This window comes from Phodopus roborovskii, unplaced genomic scaffold (genome assembly GCF_943737965.1).
Source record: "Phodopus roborovskii unplaced genomic scaffold, PHOROB, whole genome shotgun sequence".
In the NCBI taxonomy this organism is placed as follows: Eukaryota; Metazoa; Chordata; class Mammalia; order Rodentia; family Cricetidae; genus Phodopus; species Phodopus roborovskii.
Window position 1 is genome coordinate 27,556,931 of NW_026126541.1, and position 17,313 is coordinate 27,574,243.

The window sequence follows — 17,313 nt, forward strand, 5'->3', positions numbered from 1 at the left end:
GCACTCATCTGAAGCACATAGTGTAGGAACATGAATGGAATTAGCATTAGGCACAATAATAGGGATGCCTTATCCCTGACCAAGTGTTACAATAGAAGCCCTTTCAGAACTTATCTCACCGGATGAAACACAATGGTTACCTTATCTACAAGCCCTTCTACGGACCTGTAATTGAATTAATTTTTGAATAGATACCAAACTACCAAAGGCAAATCATGATTTGGTGGTTGATAAGGAAGATGCTGTCTTGCTGGCTGAATTGGAGATAGATAATACATTATCATTGAAATAGAAACCTGAGTGACAGCAGTTAGTGAGTCCTATTTCTCTGTTTTCACAAGATGTTTCTGTTTTTTACATCTGTAATATTCAGTATGCTATATAGTTATATATGTGATAACCACCAGAAAAGAGGGAATTCATAAAAGCATAAATATCTTGTCATTTAATAGTAACCATTGTTAAAGTCAGTCACCTTTTAGCATATTTAATTAAATAGGTAATTCCACCCAGATTTTTTTCCTGCTTTCTCCATGCCCAGCAATAGTATTGGTGCATTACATACTTACAGAGGTTCACACACAAGTAGATATGGAGATAAGGACTAATTTAGCAGATCATTTTTTCCTCATAGCATACCTGTTTGTCTCCTCTTGGAAATGAACGAAGCTTCAAAAAGTCCAGTTGTCACATTCCCAAATGCAAAACATGTAAATAGAGTTAATAACACTAACCTTCCTGACTTGGCACACCACATTGAAGATTTGCTATAAGCATAACTCAGTTTCTGTATAGAGCTTAGTTATCAACAGCTAAAGCTGTGGAGATGTGTGTATTGTTTGGCAATTGCATCTTTCTCCTAGGAAAAAATAAATACAATTTAGAAGCTTCAGAAAATTGAGAGAAGAGAGGGAAAAAAATGAAGATGCCCTGCTTCTGAACTGTCAAAAGTAAATAGTAAAGGTCAACAGAGTACCTCAGAAGGGCAATGTTACAAGTAAGGATTTTCCCTGCCAGCCTGGTCCCACCTGCCACGCCAGCCCCAAATAATACACTGAGACTCTGTATTTGACATAAATGCTGTTGGCCAGTTACTATCATTTCTTATTAGCTAGCTCTGTCTTAAATATTAACCCATTTCTACTAATCTAAGTGTTTCCACGTGGTCTCATCTTACTGGAGAGTGGGGCCGGCATTCTGCTCTTTCTAGTCTCTACATGCTGACTTTTCCCTACTACTTCCTGGAATCCTCCTTGTCTCCTAGTCCCTCCTATCTTGCTTTCCTATTGGCCAACAGTGCTTTATACAGAATGACATCTCCCATCAGGGCAGGCTAGGAAGAAATGGAAATTACCCAAGTGTCTAACTTGCACAGGAGCCAGAAAAACGGATTTGAGAAAACTCAGTGCATTGATGGTAGGGAAGGGGAGAGTTGAGAAAAGCTAATTCATGAATATGAGTAGCTACATGTGACATTCTCTCTCTCTCTCTCTCTCTCTCTCTCTCTCTCTGTGTGTGTGTGTGTGTGTGTGTGTGTGTGTGTGTGTGTGTGTATGTGTGTGTGTACATGTCTTCTTGTGCATTTGGGACAAAGAACAGCCTTCAATAATCAGTTATTCTCTTTCAGAATGAGTTCAGAGGAGGATGTCAGGCTCAGCACCTTTAATCTCAGAGGCATCTCGATGCCCTGATGCCTTTGTTTTAATACTCTGTTATCTGATAACCCTCACAATAGCCCCTTGGGAACAAATGTCACTAAAACACAGCATCTAAGAAAGAGAAACCCATGACTAGAGAGCTCAATGACTTGGACAGAGTAACCTTCCCAGTTGGCATCTTGGGGTTATTTGACTCTAAGACAAGTTCTGCCTTCTACCCTCTTTTGGTTGTTAACTTTCCTCCAACAAAATAAGTAGGAAGTCTGATTCTCTTTGGGTGTTTTTTAAAAAGACAAGTAGAATGGAAGAGGTCAAAGGTGTCTAATAAAGAATACAGTATGCTTCCTTCACCCTAAGGCTGTAAGTATAAGTAGACCGAGTAAGACAACAGAGGCAGAAAGGTCAAAGAGTTTAAAGTAGATCAAAAAGGTGAGCTTGATGGGCTTTAGTGAAAGAAGGTTCTGAGAAAACCAATATTTGCATCCCGGATTGCAAAAAACCAAAAAGGTTATTAGGAAGATGGGAGATGTATGAGCAAGTGTGGCAAGAAGCTGGTATACTCAGTTCTGGGTAAATGGAAGAATGAGGTGTCATTGAGGTATGTCACACATTGAAGCATCAGGTGTGTTGATCTGCAGAGTCCAATGATAACTTAGGGACCTGAACTTGGGAACCAAAGACTTAAGCATAAGGTTAAATTTGAGAACCTGTGAAGAAAGGTTTGATTAGTGTACTACAGAAAGAGAGAGAGAGACCATAAAAGAGGGAGCCATTATAGGTTTGAAGAGAAAACTGACTCTAGAGAAATGTCCAGAGACCTACAAGGATGACCCAACTAACAATCTGAGCAACCGTGGAAAGGCTACCATAAATGCCCTTTCCTGATAATGAGATTGATGACTAACTTATCCGCCATCATAGAGCCCTCATCTTGTAGCTGATAGAAACAGAAGCAAACACCCACAGCTAAACACTGAGCCAAACTGGAATCCAGATGCAGAGAGGGCAGACAAGACCAGGCTACAGAAACGCACAGAGATAGCTGACCTGAAAAGGAAGAGCCAATGCCCCCCCCCCAGACTGATAGCTGGGAATCCAGTTTGGACTGACTCAGACCCCCTGAACTTGAGTCTCAGTTAGAAGGCCTGGGCAGTCTAAGGGACCTCTGACAGTGGAACCAGGATGTATCCCTAGTGCACAAAAGGACTTTGGGAGCATATTCCCCATGGAGGGATACTCCCTTAGCCTAGAGGCAGGAGGGATGGCCTAGACCCTACTCCAAATGACTTGACAGATTTAGATGACCGCTCCAGGAAGGCAACACCCTACATGTGGGGTGTGGGGGGGTGGGATGGGAGGGTGGCCGGGGGTCATGGGAGGGTGGAAGAAAGGGAAGGAGGGAGGGAGGGATGTAGAGGGAACTAGGATCAATATGTAAAATAAGAAAACTAAATAATTTTAAAAATAGAAAAAAAGAACTAGATCATAGTCAAAATTAGACATGTGGTATTTTCTCCCAAAGGTATGGTTTTTGGTGAATTATATAACCTTCCCAAGCTTTGTTTCATGTTTCCCGTTGCTAGCCTGGGGACACTGGCAATGTCTCAAGGCAGTTCTGTTATTACAATGGATTTGCTGCTTATGTCTTGCGGGTAGAGGGTAGAGCATCTCCTAAACATCTTACAATTCCCTGGGTAGCTCTCACCAATCAGGAGAATTATCCTGTCAAAAATAACAGTTTAGGTGAGCGTGAGAAATTCTGATGTAAGCTCCCGACAAAGTACAGTCACTTTGGTTACCATGGAGGGTTGTGAGGTTTCTGTGAGATAAAGCAAGCATAAAAGATTAGCTGTAAATCAGACTTTAGGGACTTAAGGAAATAGAAAATGATGGTGTGGTTTGAGTAGGTATGGTCCCTAGAGTCTCAGGTATTTGAATGCTTGGCCAAAAGGGAGTGGCACTATTAGGAGGTGTGGCCTCCCGCGAGTCCCTATGGCCTTGTTGGAGGAGATGTGTCACTGAGGGGGTGGGCTGTGAGATCTCCCATGCTCACACTACACGCAGCATGGCAAACAGTCACTTCTGCTGCCTTCAGATCAAGATGTGGAAAACTCAGCTCCTTCTCCAGCACCATGTCTGCCTGCATGCCACCATGATGATAATGTACTAAACCTTTGAAAATGTAAGACAGCCCCAATTAAATGTTTTTCTTTGTAAGAGTTGCCATGGTCATGATTATCTCTTCACATCAATAAAACCCTATCTAAGACAGGGTTTGCAAAGGCAAAGATTTCAGTAACTTACATTAACAAGAGAATGGAAGGAGAAATGTGTGTAATATATGCCAAGAGGCAGTAGTGCAGAGGGAGAAGGTGAAAAATGAGGAAATCGACAGTCAGGGGCAAAGAAGCAGCCAGTGCTGCTCTGAAAGCCTGTATCTCTACATCCAGGGAATGCTGTCATTCTGTCCCTGAACCTCAGACAGCTCATGGGAGAAAAAAAAAAGAGACAGAATAATAGTGATGATCCCATTGAGGGAATGGAATCTCACTTACAGTAAGTGAGAGATGAGAATAAAATACGAACCTGTAATAGGTTAAAGATGAAAAGGGACAAGGGACGGGAGGACACTCTATTTTAACTGGTTGTCTGGCCACAAAGGATAACTTTATTGTGTAGGGTTAGACACTGTAATGTTTACTGATTGAAAGAAGAGTCTGCAGGGAGATAATCAGTGAAGAAGTTACTACTGACAGAACAAGAGTCAAGAGGAGAAAGATGAAAGAAAGTTTTTCATAGAGATCTGCAGGCTGGAGAGATGACTGAGTAGCTAACATTGCTTCCAGCTCTTCCAGGGGACCTGAGTTAAGTTCTCAGCATCCAAATTGGGTGGCTCACAATATAACTCTAGCTTCAGGAGATCTGATAGCCTGTTCTGGATTCAGTGCACACACACACACACACACACACAAACAGAGAGAGAGAGAGAGAGAGAGAGAGAGAGAGAGAGAGAGAGAGAGAGAGAAGAAGAAGTAAGTGTAAAGCAAATTTGAGGTTTGGGACAGATAGAAGAGACTGACTTACAGGAACTAATATTTGAATTGACCTTGATGAATGAGTAGGACAAGCCCCAGGAACAGAAAGAATATACTCCAGCCAAAGAGACTGGCTGGGGAAGGTGTGGCAGGCTCTCAAGTTTAGTTGCTGGATAGTTCTTTTAAAAAGATAAGTATAAGAGAATTTGTTCACTGTACAATATACAATATACATGTAAAATGTCTTTATGTAACAATACTTCATACAAAGAATATACAGTAAAAGTTTTTAAATGTAGATTGCATGGACTTAAAAAAAAATAGAAGCAAGCGTTTTTCCAAAAAAGGGACACAAGAAAATGTATCTTCCAGATTGCCACTAATATTTCTTCATTAAGTTTATTGTGGACTAATGATGTCTCTTCATCTGTACAATGAAGTCCTTACACCCAGTATGACTAAATTTAGACACAGCCATGAAGGAAGTAATTAAGGTTAAATGAGCTCATTGGGTATAACTCTAATCCCATAGGACTGGAGTCCTTGTGAAAGGCAGAGACACACACTGAAAAGCAAGTGTGAGGACCCATCAAGAATGAGCTTGCTAAGCTAAGCAGTGGCCGGGAGGAAGGATTCACCAGACAGCAGTCATGTTCAGTCCTTGTTCTTGGACTTCAAGCCTCTGGGGTGTTAGAGAAGTCACTTCTGGTGTTGTCTTACATGGCAGCACAAGAAAACTGATGTGCCCCCCTCATTGGCGCTTCTATAGACATTGTGTAGAGAATCTGGACGTTTCGTCTTTAAAGATTAGCTTGGCAGTGGAGGCTGGATGCCAGAGGACAGATACAGGATTCCAAAGCATAGCCCTAGCTATTTATGATCTGCTTCAGCCTTCCACGTTGGGAGACAGAATGGTCAGCAGTGGTCAGTATTTAGAGTTCAAATACCAATGGAAAGCTTACACATGACTTCAGTGAGTTGTTTTAGCCTTGACTGCTCATCTATAAAACAAGAGAAAACCCAAGCAAAAGCATAAAAACTAAAACAGTGTAGTTTTTGTTCATATTTTACTTGATATTTTTATTAAACCCTGTAAGTATTAATTTAAGAGATTTAAGGATATTTTAACTGTATCTACTGTTTCTGACAGAAACATCTGTTTATTTTTGTTTGTCCTTTGACAGTTTCATACATATACAATGTGCCTTCAAATGATTATAATCCCCTCATCTCCCACCCCTATCCCCCCCTGCTCTCTACCAGTCCCCTTCCCACGTTCAAGACCTTTATTGTTGCTGTTTTTGAGACCCACTGCTTTTTAGCCAGGATCATCTGTGTGTGGAATATCTCTTAGAGCCTGAGTGAGCTCCTCAGCAGGTACCCCTGATGACAATGACTGCCCCTCCCCCAGAACCATAGCAGGCACAGAACTGTAGGGTCTCTTCAGTTCTTTACCTCTCAGTGGTTGACATTAATAGCCCCAGTGTTGTGTCTGAAGCCACCACACTGTGAGATCAGTCCTGCAGTAGCCAGAAGACTGTGTCATGGCCATGCTGTCTGTCCTCTACAATTATTTCAAGCCCTTTTCTGCAGTGTCTCCTGAGTCTTAGAGGAGGGTGATGTAAATGTCCTGTTTAGGGTGGAGCACTCAACCATCACTTATTCTCAGAGTCAGGAGCAGCCATGTGTCTCTGTATTCGCCACCCACATTGCAAAGAAAGATTTCTCTGACTCAAGCTGAAAGCGGCCTTTGTCTGTTACTTTAAATTTAAGTATTTAGAGGGCAGCTTGACAGCACCACAATTGAGCTAAGTGAAAGTATTAAGCTCACCCCTATGATCTAAGATGAGCTCGGCTATGGGTCTTTGACCATGTTTACAGTGAGCAGGATGAATTCCTTCCTGTGACTCAGACCTCGGATGCAGTCAGGAAGAGTTGTTGTTTCCTTAACAGTTGTGAGATGATTGCATCAGCAGGTGCTTCTTAGGGCCAGATGGATGTTGTAGTGTTCAGGGTTAACAGCTGGCTAAGACAACCTTAACTCTTGCAGACTTCATGGTAGTTTCTAGCACTGTAAAAGCCAGTCAGCTTGGAGGAAGCTTCCAGCTCAGTTCCAGTCCAATTTCTCTACTATTTGCAATTCATACACATGGCATCTTCAGCAATATGGTCTTAGCAACCAGTTCCACTTGAGTGACCAAGAATTACTTTTCCCAGTCATCTCATGAGGGCAAAAATAAAAAGTTCCGTGATAAATGTTTGTGTAGTGAGATATTCACTTTGTCTGCTTCTGTGGCACTGACCACGCCCATTGGGGGTGGAGCCAGGGGCCGGAAGTGACATATGGAACTAGGTCTGAGGAGGAGCCAGGAACGCTTTCTTGCTGCAGAGAGGAAAATATCCTGTGGAACTTGCTGGTTGTTCATCTGTCTAGGTTGTAAGTTATTTCTCCCTGAATAAACAACTGTTTGGCCTATTTATTTATCCTGATCCTTATTAAACTATGATATGTTTGTAAGATTGTCAAGCTAGGAACTAACATCTTTACTTCAAATAATTTTCAGTCTTAAATGAAAGTTTTCTGAAAAAAGATTCAACGGGATACATTTATTTCACTCTCTAACAAATTTGTTTGTAACATATTTTTCTATACCAACTGTAAATATCATACAGTTTTAAACAGTCATTTATTAAAAATGTTGCTTAAGGGCTGGAGAGATGGCTCAGAGGTTTAGAGCATTGGCTGCTCTTCCAGAGGTCCTGAGTTCAATTCCCAGCAACCACATGGTAGCTCACAATCATCTATAAATGGACTCTGGTGCCCTCTTCTGGCATTCAGACATGTTGCATGTGATAAAACTAAATAGAAAAAGTTGTCATTTGATATAATTAATACAGAATGTAGTAACTATATATTTTAATTGCTTTAAATAAATGAAGCTTATTTTTCTTAAGTCCATTTGGAGAGGAATTTTTATAAATTAAATGAATTGATAATTTAAAAATATTTTTAAAAGCTTTGCTTTAAAATATTGAATATGTAAGACACTTGATATATGCCCTAGTTTTTTTTTTTTTTTTTTTTTTGAAGATAGGAAAATCTAAGGAATGTTTGCCTATTTGTGATTCTTATACAAAGTAGATCCTAAAACGGAATCTTCTTCTATGTTATAAGAAGAGTTAAGTAATTTAGTATTGACACTTGGTTCCCACAGGGCAAAATGGGTTATTTTGATTAAATGAATGAAACATATATGAAATATCAGCATTAGTTTTCAGAACAGTGATATTTTACTTAGGCCGTCAATAGAGGAGGGGGTGAGTCATAGACTCAACGACTGCAGAAGATACAGTGATGTGAGGGAATCCTGGCACTGGTTACTCAGGTGCTTTGATGCCCTGCACCTCAAACAATTTTATACATCATTTTTTAAAAACCAACATAGTTTTTCATTAGGAACCAAAACCAGGTAGAGTACTTATTGGAGCTAAAATTTTGTCTGGAATATTCATATTTTGTACAGATGAATTCACAAAGAAACAAAACTTGAATTAGAAACAAAAGTTGTGTCAGAAAAGGGCAAACATTGCTTGTCGTCTTCTGATCACGTGCTGTCTTAGTTAGTGCTTTGATGAAACACCATGACCAAAAAGCAAGTTGGGGAGGAAACGGGTTTTTAGTTTTATACTTCAGCATTGCTGTTCATCACAGAAGGGAATCAGGACAGGGTAGGATCCTGGAGGCAGGAGCTGATGCAGAGATCCTGGAGGGGAGCTGCTTACTGGCTTGCTTCCCATGGCTTGCTCAACCCACCTTCTTATAAAACTCAAGACCAACAGCCCAGGGATGGCATCACCCACCATGGACTGGGCCCTCCTCCAGTGATCACTAAATGAAAAAATGTCTTACACCTGGATCTCAAGGAGACTTTTCCTCAGATGAAGCTCCTTCCTCTGATGACTCTAGTTTTTGTCAAGTTGTCACATAGAACCAACCAACCAGCACACATCTGACATGAATGAATGGATGAAAGGTTGCAGCCATCGTTTCCTTTCAAGTTTCTGTTGCAATCAGGAAGTTTTCTAGTACACGAAGAACTACTTCTAGATAAGATAGGCTAAAATCTTATTGTAAAATCTAGATTTTAATTTTGGGGTAGACAACCAATATTTAAACAACGTTGCTTTGTAGGTGATAATAAGTGAGAATGAGTCAAAGAGGCAGAGAATTAGCAGTAAGGCTAGAGGTTAAAGATTAAATTGGAAGACATATGTGAAGAAGATGCTCTTGAGTTGAGACCTGAATGGTATTAAAGGAAATTCTATGTGAATGTATGGTCAAAGAACATTCCAGACACAGGATGTATATCCTAAAGCAAATGCCTGGGAGACTTCAGAGTAGTTGTAGATTACAGCAGACTAATGACACCTTCTGACTCATGTTTTAAAAGATTATCTTGCCTGCTTACAAGGAAGAGTGTCCATAAAAAAAAGCAAGACTATCCCAAGATAGGCACTGTGGGTAAAACCAAAGGACAAGACAGAAAAGGGATTAACTTCAAATTATTGAAACTAGAATCAGCAGTATTTAGTAATAGAGTCAATATAATGGTGGAAGTGTAAGAGGAAGAGAACAATATAGAAAAGGGTTTCATTAGACTTTATGTAATGTTTCAGACAGAAGTACTTGCAACTTTTCAGGCTGTGTGAGATGTGTTCCACTCAGATGCATATGTGAAAACAGTTGTAGGCAGACACAGAATAAACGCATGTGGTCTGATTAAACTTATACATGCACCTTGGTTTGTAGATGATACTTTGCTGATCTCTTGATTCAGAATCACTCCTTGAATGCAGGGAAAATAGATGTCTGCTGAAGCCTTATCATCCAGAAGCTCAGAGGTCCAATGAAACCCTGTTCTTCCATGTCAGTGTCCTCTTCCCTGACAGGCCAGAGAGAGCAGATAGTCCTGGTCGCAGTGAAGGAAGGATGGCATCACTCAGAGAATCACCGCATTTAAGCCACCCTAATCATTACAGAAAACAGTAAACCAGCAGATGCTGAGATTATGGATATGCTTAGGTTTTTTGGGTTTGTTTGTTTTTTTTTTAAATCACACATTTGTTTGTTGATAATATTAGCTCAATATGTGGTGATAGTTTGGGACAGTCAATGATTATTATCTGATTTGTTCTCATGCACTATGTTGTTTATATACTTTAATTTCTTATTAAGTCTTTGTGTGTGTGTGTGTGTGTGTGTGTGTGTGTGTGTGTGTGTGTGTGTATACATGCATGGGTGACTGTGCCACAACATGTATGTGACAGTCAGAGGACAGTCAGAGGAGTCAGCTCTCTCCTCCCACCATATGAGTTCCAAGGACGCAGTGCAGGTGTGACTTCATCAACTGAACCATTTCTCCATCAAAATGCCACCTTTAATGAATAATTATATATGCATTAAAAACTCAGAAAATCCATTTCTGATTTCAGGTTTTCCATTTATTCTCTGTCTCATAATACTCAATTGTTTAGAAAAATTATTGACTTATTTAAAGATGTAATCAAGAAAACAAATCTGCTTCATATGAGAGATGAACTTTGTAACCATAATTTTAGAACTTATATAGAGGTTCTAACATAGGAGTGCAGTTACTCATATACCCTTGACCTAAGACCACTCCTCCTCTTTTCTGGGAAGGTCATCCTTGTGCAAATTCATCCTCCTCCACCTTCCACAGAGTGCACAGTTTCAGGAGAGACACATATGTGACAGTGAGTTGGGGAGGAGACACCAGCCTAAGCAGCCAGGTCAGCTGAACCACCCCAGTAATCAAAGGAGAGACAGATGTCACAGCCAGATCACTCTACAGATTGCTCCCTATTTTGAATTTGAAAGAATCTGCTTAATTAGTTTTATTTTCATTTTTATTATTTTTAACCCACTGAGCATAATTACCTATATATGACTACTAAACATTGTATCAAACTAGATATAATAAATCATGAGAATTTAGACAGATAATATGAATATGTCTTTTAAATTTAAACATGCACATGACTTATAAAAAGTGCTTTATAAACTGTAAGTTATGTTTAAATGCTTTATCAGCAACAGTGTTGATCCTTGATAGTTGGACTCTTAACAATTTGGACTTTAATCTTCCCTGGAGTTTTAAAGCCTGTTTCTCTTTAGACAAAGTATCATCATATTGCAACTGAAGAACAAAATTATACACATTTTAGACATACCCCTGAGTAATCAGCTCCCTTCAGAAAGATGTTTTGGTTTAATAATGAAAACATCTTAATAGCTGAAATTATTACCCACTGAGTCAATCACCATAATGTCCTCCAGCAGACAATTTCTTAGAATGAACATCAGCCTTTCCAATGATGTCTCTTAAGAAAAATGTCTACAAAGGTTACAGAGGGTTATTATTTCCTTTCTATCTTTGCTTTCTTCCTGCTCTCATCTTCCATCTGTCCCCTTCCCCATTGCTCTTCCTCCCCTTCTCTTAGGCTTTCTTGTTCCTCTGCACTTCCTTTATAACTGCAAGTATTAAACACACAGGAGACTTGAGATTTGTTCTTCTAATGTGTTTTTACATTTGTAGTTCTACATTCAAATAACACCATTTTCCTCACTTGCTGTAAAGAACCCTACCTTGATGTGCAAGCCCCTCCGTTCAGTTGTCCAAACTAAGTAAATTAATTGGTCAACAAATAAGTTTATTAACTGATTCTGTAATCCTACCACAAAGCTTATCTATGTATCTTTAGTTATTTATTGAAATTTTGACGTCTTCATAAAGTCCTTACTGATGGGTATAGTTGGGATTTTTGGTTGTTTGTCTATTTGTTTTGTTTGCTCTGCTCTTTGGAGGCCTGCCACCCAGCTCCCAAATGAATACACAGAGACTTATTCTTACTTATGAATGCCAGGTTTTAGCTCAGTTTATTTCTAGCCAGCTTTTCTTAAAATATCCTGTCGGTCTTTTGACACTGAACTTTTACCTTTCTCTATTCTATACACCTTTATTACTTCTTTTTCCACGACTGGTTGTGTGGCTTGGTGGCTGGCCCCTGGCATCCTCTTCTTCTCTCAAACCTATCCCTTCTCCCTTCTCTTCCAATTCATTCTCTCTGTCTGGCAGCCCCGCCTATCCATTCTCCTACCTTGCTATTGGACGTTCAGCTCTTTATTAGACCAATCAGGTGTTTTAGACAGGCAAAGTAACACATATTTACAGAGTTAAACAAATGCAACACAAAGGAATGTAACACATCTTTGCATCATTAAACAAATATTCCACAGCATAAACAAACGTAACACATCTTAAAATAATATCTCATGGCAGTTAGGTCTCTCTATTTCATTTCTTTTTAAAAAATTCACCCACATGTAATAGTTGACTTTCTGTTTTAAAGGATTTACCATTTTATTAGGAAATAATTATTCAATGTGCATGAGTACAGATATTTGTGTACACAGTTAGCATACTTCCTGGTTCACTGTGTATGTGCCTGTGTGTGATTGTTTATGGTATCAGAGATTCATAGATAGTCTACGACATATATACATACAGTGACCTAGTCACTGTTAAAGTATAAAATATTGCTTAAAGTTTTAAAAGATAAAATTAAATATGTATACAGTGATGCAAAGTTAAAATAATATTGAATCCTAGCTTTTTAATGACTCTAACTCTAAACAATAACACAGCTACAATGAGAACAAATGAAAGACACTCCCTTGGTCACATGTCACTCACTGTGTAACTAAGCCCATTTTTTAAAGTTAGGGTGTCTCTGAAATCACACTTTCTCCAAGTTTAGTTACGGACCAATACATTTTTGGGGAAAATAAGAAATTTAGTCATATAAAGAATAGCTAGGTGTAGTGACACACACGCAGAATACTACCAGCCAGAAGGCTGAAAGAGAAGGGTCATGATGAGTTCAAGACAATGTTTGCTGCATAATAAACTCTAGGCTTTAGTGTTGAAAAATTGTCTCAAAACAAACTAGAGAGCCCAGGGACATGGGTAAAACCAAATACTACCATTTTTTTTTAAAGTAGCAATAAAATGACCCCCAATGATATTCTGCTATACTTATATTCCAGTGCCTTGCTCAGCCACCACCAGAGAAGCTTCCTCCTGTACAGATAGGAACAGATAGGAGCAGACATTGTGGAGAGTGAGAGACCTTGGGACACTCAGAACTGCATAGGATGTCTCCAGCAAATCCCTTCTCCCAGGGCTCAGGGAAAGCTGTGGAATAGAAGGCAGAAAATGTCTAAGAGCCACAGGTGATGGGGGACCCCAAGGAATCAAGACCTCTAAATCAACATGACCCAAACACACATGAGCTCACAGACACTGGGGCAGCATGCACAGGGCCTGCTCAGGTCTTCACCAGCCTTCGGAATATGTTATGGCTTCCAGTTCAATGTTTTAATGGGAGTGTGGGAACTAGTGGGTCTCTGATTCTTGTGCCGTGTTTTGAGTTGAGCGCTCTTTTTTTCCCCCCCTTTGATAATACTTTTTTTTTTAATTTTCAACAAGCGTATTTTACATGTCAATCCCAGTTCCTTCACCCTACCCTCCTCCCTTGTCCTCCCCACCCCCCAACTCATCCCTTTTCTGCTCCCCAGGGAGGGTGAGGCCTTCCATATAGAATCTTCAAAGTCTGTCATATCATTCGGAGCAGGGCCTAGGCCCTCCCCCATGTGTCTAGCACTGAGAGAGTATCCATCTATGGGGAATGGGCTCCCAAAGTCCATTCCTATACTAGGGATAAATAGTGATCCACTACCAGAGGCCACATAGACTGCCCAGTGCTCCTAACTAACACCCATGTTAGTTCAGGGGCTCTGGGTCAGTGAGTTGAGCTCTTTTCCTCTATTTGTTTCATCCAATTCAATGTTAGTTTTGGGGCTTATTATTATATTGTATTTTAATCTATTGTTATCCCTCAGAAGCCCGCTTTCTCATGGGAGACAAAAGGAATGGATTGGATGGGAGTGGAGGTGGGAAGAAATTGGGAGGAGTAGAGGGAAGGGAAACTGTAATCAGGATATATTATGTAGAAAAAAATCTATTTTCAATAACAAGTAGAAGAAAAAAGAAAAGCTAACATTTTATGCTCTTGAGTGAAAATTTAGGTTTTTGTTTCGTGTCTCCAGCTTCAGTAGAGTGTAACAAAAAGCAAAGGCATTCGTGATAAAAAAGTAAATAAAACATAATACTGTATTAATTAACTAAAACAGACATAAACAAAAATATAACAAAGGGAAAATGTCTGACATCACATTTGAAACTTTTTCTCAATAACAGGGAACATAGCATTTACTTCATTGTTGGTAACATTTGAAAAAATTTAGACTGCTGCCTTTTCCTTCAGTATAAATTAATAACTTTATTACATTAAACTTCATATATTGGAATGAGATTCTTGATTTCCTGGGCCTGTGTCTCAAAACTTCCTTTCAGTCTCCTCCTTTTGTGTATCAACATGACTGTGTTGAGCACAGCATAGCAGCAACCCAGGATCCCAGATGGATTATCACCAGAGATCTGGGATAACAGCTGCCTGTCCTCCCTTGTTCTAGTCTTCTTTATAATTTTCTGCAAAAGTAATTATAAGTGAAAGCAGTTAAGTAACTTTGAAATTTAAATCATCAAATTTTCTGCTGTGTTTCAGGGACTGACTATGCATAATTTATTATTTGATGCTCAAAATGCATGTCCTTTATAGATTAAGATTATGAAAAGACTGTGGGTGTGATTTAATGTTTCACAGTTTGTCTCAAATGTAAGAGACCCTGGATTCAATCCCCAGTACTTCCAAAAGGAGTATTTGTACAGATGTCACAGGGGAGAGTACACATAAGGTAAAATGCTTGATAGGAAAGTGTGAGAACTGAAGTTCAGCACCCCAGTACTCACACAAATCCAGGACTGGCATAGAAGCCTATCTGGAATCCCTGTGCTTAAAGTAGATTCCCCAGAGCAAACTGGCTAGGTTGAGAAACAAATCAAGTTCCGTCCTCAAGGGAGAGATCCTGTGTCAATATATAACAGTGGAGAAAGATCAAGGAAGACATCTGGTATCAGTCTCTGGACTTCACATGTGAACACACACAACCACACACACACACACACACACACACACACACAACATTATAGGGGTATAGAATTATAATTTAATATGATACCTTAAAAGTCCCTATTAAGAACCTATATAGTCCTAAAGTTTTTCATCACTGTCTTCAAAGCATGGTGATTTGAAAAGGAGTATAGATTTTTTAATAGGAAGGAGAATGATCATTTCCTTCCCATGGGTCCATCACATTTACTAGGTATAAGATTTAGGTTGAGCTTCTAACTCTATCACAAACCCACCAATAAAATGCAGGTGATACTAACTTGCAATATTATTGTATAGTTCTAGTCACCACTGAGCAAGGCCTGGTATATTCATTACTCTTATCACAGTGATCAAATACCCGAGAGAGAGAAAAAAAAAACTTAAGGAAAGAAAGATTAATTCAGTACTTCAGAGGGTTTGGTCCATGGTAACTTGACTCTATGTACTTGGATAGAAAATCAAGGACCTAGCTCACATGAGTCATTTCCTCCAGGGAGCTACTACCTACTAAAGTTATGAGAACCACATGAGACTGCGAAGTTCTGGTTATTATGTGATTGATATTCCAGATAGACTTCTGTTGAGTTTCCTTTGTGTTTCTCATCCACTCTATCTCAGTGGTTGCCAAAATGTCATGTGTGAAAGAGTTATTGTATCTGGTCCCATTCAGTAAGTTTCAAGGGAACTCTACTATGTGTATATTCATTGTTTTTTCTTTGTAACATTTCATATTTTAAGTGTATGATAGATGATACTTTGTTATATAAAGTAAATCTAAAGACAGTTCCAGGTACATAGGAAATATTGAATAGATTGTTTTTAAATAGTTGATCTTCCTCTTCATAGCAAAGTGAGGGTTTTTTTTTTTTTCACCTTGTAAATGTTGTAATTCTTCTATAATTCTTACTTTGCCTATATGATTATTTACTTTCTGTTCAATAGAGATGCCTCTGCTGCTTGTCTTTCAGAGATTGCATCAAGATTATAAAAACAAATGCTAGTTAACTGACAGAGTAAGCATTCCCTCATTGGCAGACTTTTTGTTGTTGTGATTTCAGTTTGATAAGAAATTGACTCACAATTAGCATAATCTAAGATTTATTACACACACACACACACACACACACACACACACACATATATATATATATATATATATGTATATATATATATATATATACATACATAGCCAGAAATGGTTGCTAAATATGATTAGGTGTATAGAATTTGACCAGATAGAAGAAGTCCCTGACCTCATCCAATCAGAGGAAATTCTGCTGCCTAATGTATTTCTTAGTAATGTGTCTAAATTGTTTAAAGTTACTTTTATTAAAATGACAGGTTGCCATTATTTTGACTTTGCAGAAGATTTTTAACTTGATCACTCTGATTTTACTCTGACAGCTCATTCAAGCATTTGATTGGAGGACTGGATGATGTTTCTAACAAAGCTTATGAAGATGCAGAAGCAAAAGCAAAGTAAGTGAAATTCGCTTTGGGGACTTTACCTTATCAAAATAATTTTAATAGGATAAGGTCAAATATTTGGATTTCCTGTTAGTGCTCTGGCAGTACGACTCTGATTACCATTAGGCAAACAATGTACTTGTTACATAATATGCTTACTTAGTGTTGCCACTTTCAACATGAAATCTTAATTTTGTAAAGATCAATTCAAACAGGTAAGTAGTGGTAATTTAAAATCCAGCGTAAACAATTATAATAAAACATTTAATTTTCAGACTGAAAATACTTTCTGATGACATTAATGCTAAATATCTCATTAGTTATAATTTTTCATACCTGGAGTTCTTCTACAAGGCTGATTTGCTATAAAACAAAACCTTAATGTTTGGCCAAGATTTGATATATTTAAAATTTTTATTATTTCAAATAAATGTATGTTACTTTTAAAAAATCAGTGATCTTCATAATCCTCCTTCTTTTCAACAAATATGAACTGATAATTCATATCCAATATGAAGCATAAAATTTAGTGTTAAGTCCAAGATTCATATCAAAATTTTATCACTAGTTTTGTAGTAACCTCAAACACAAAAGAAATAAAATATTTTGCTCTAAGAATCGATGAAAATAACATTTGGCCTAGGAGAAAAATATTAAGAACTGTATGCATGTTAACCTCCAAAATACATGCAGGTATGTAAATAAGTTGACCAGGAGCCATCTTAAAAATGTGAGCAGCTACTTTTGACTTACAGAAAAAAAAATGTTTTATAAGACATAGTCTAGCTGCTTTGCTATATATCTGTTTTCTTACAGCTTTAGGTAGACAGCTTTTATATAACTCCTATTACTCAAGTAAAAGTTGATACCAATCTCAGTCCCAAAATTATCGGTGATAGGAAAGTGACTGTGAATGAGACTCTTCTCAAAATCTATTGGCTTTGTAGAGATAACTGTGACAGTGTATGGAGTCTATCCAGTTATAGATTCACTTACAC

General features: G+C 38.5%; 1 protein-coding gene across 2 annotated transcripts in view; it reads left to right on the top strand.

Annotated features, from left to right (window-relative positions):
* The window catches only part of Prkg1 (protein kinase cGMP-dependent 1), a 1,151,895-nt gene that overhangs the window by 1,031,663 nt on the left and 102,919 nt on the right, over window positions 1–17,313 (top strand). For both annotated transcript variants that reach the window (XM_051199947.1, XM_051199946.1), the window contains exon 9: window positions 16,253–16,327. In XM_051199947.1, the coding sequence (XP_051055904.1) occupies window positions 16,253–16,327 (75 nt within the window). The remainder of the gene's footprint in view (window positions 1–16,252; window positions 16,328–17,313) is intronic.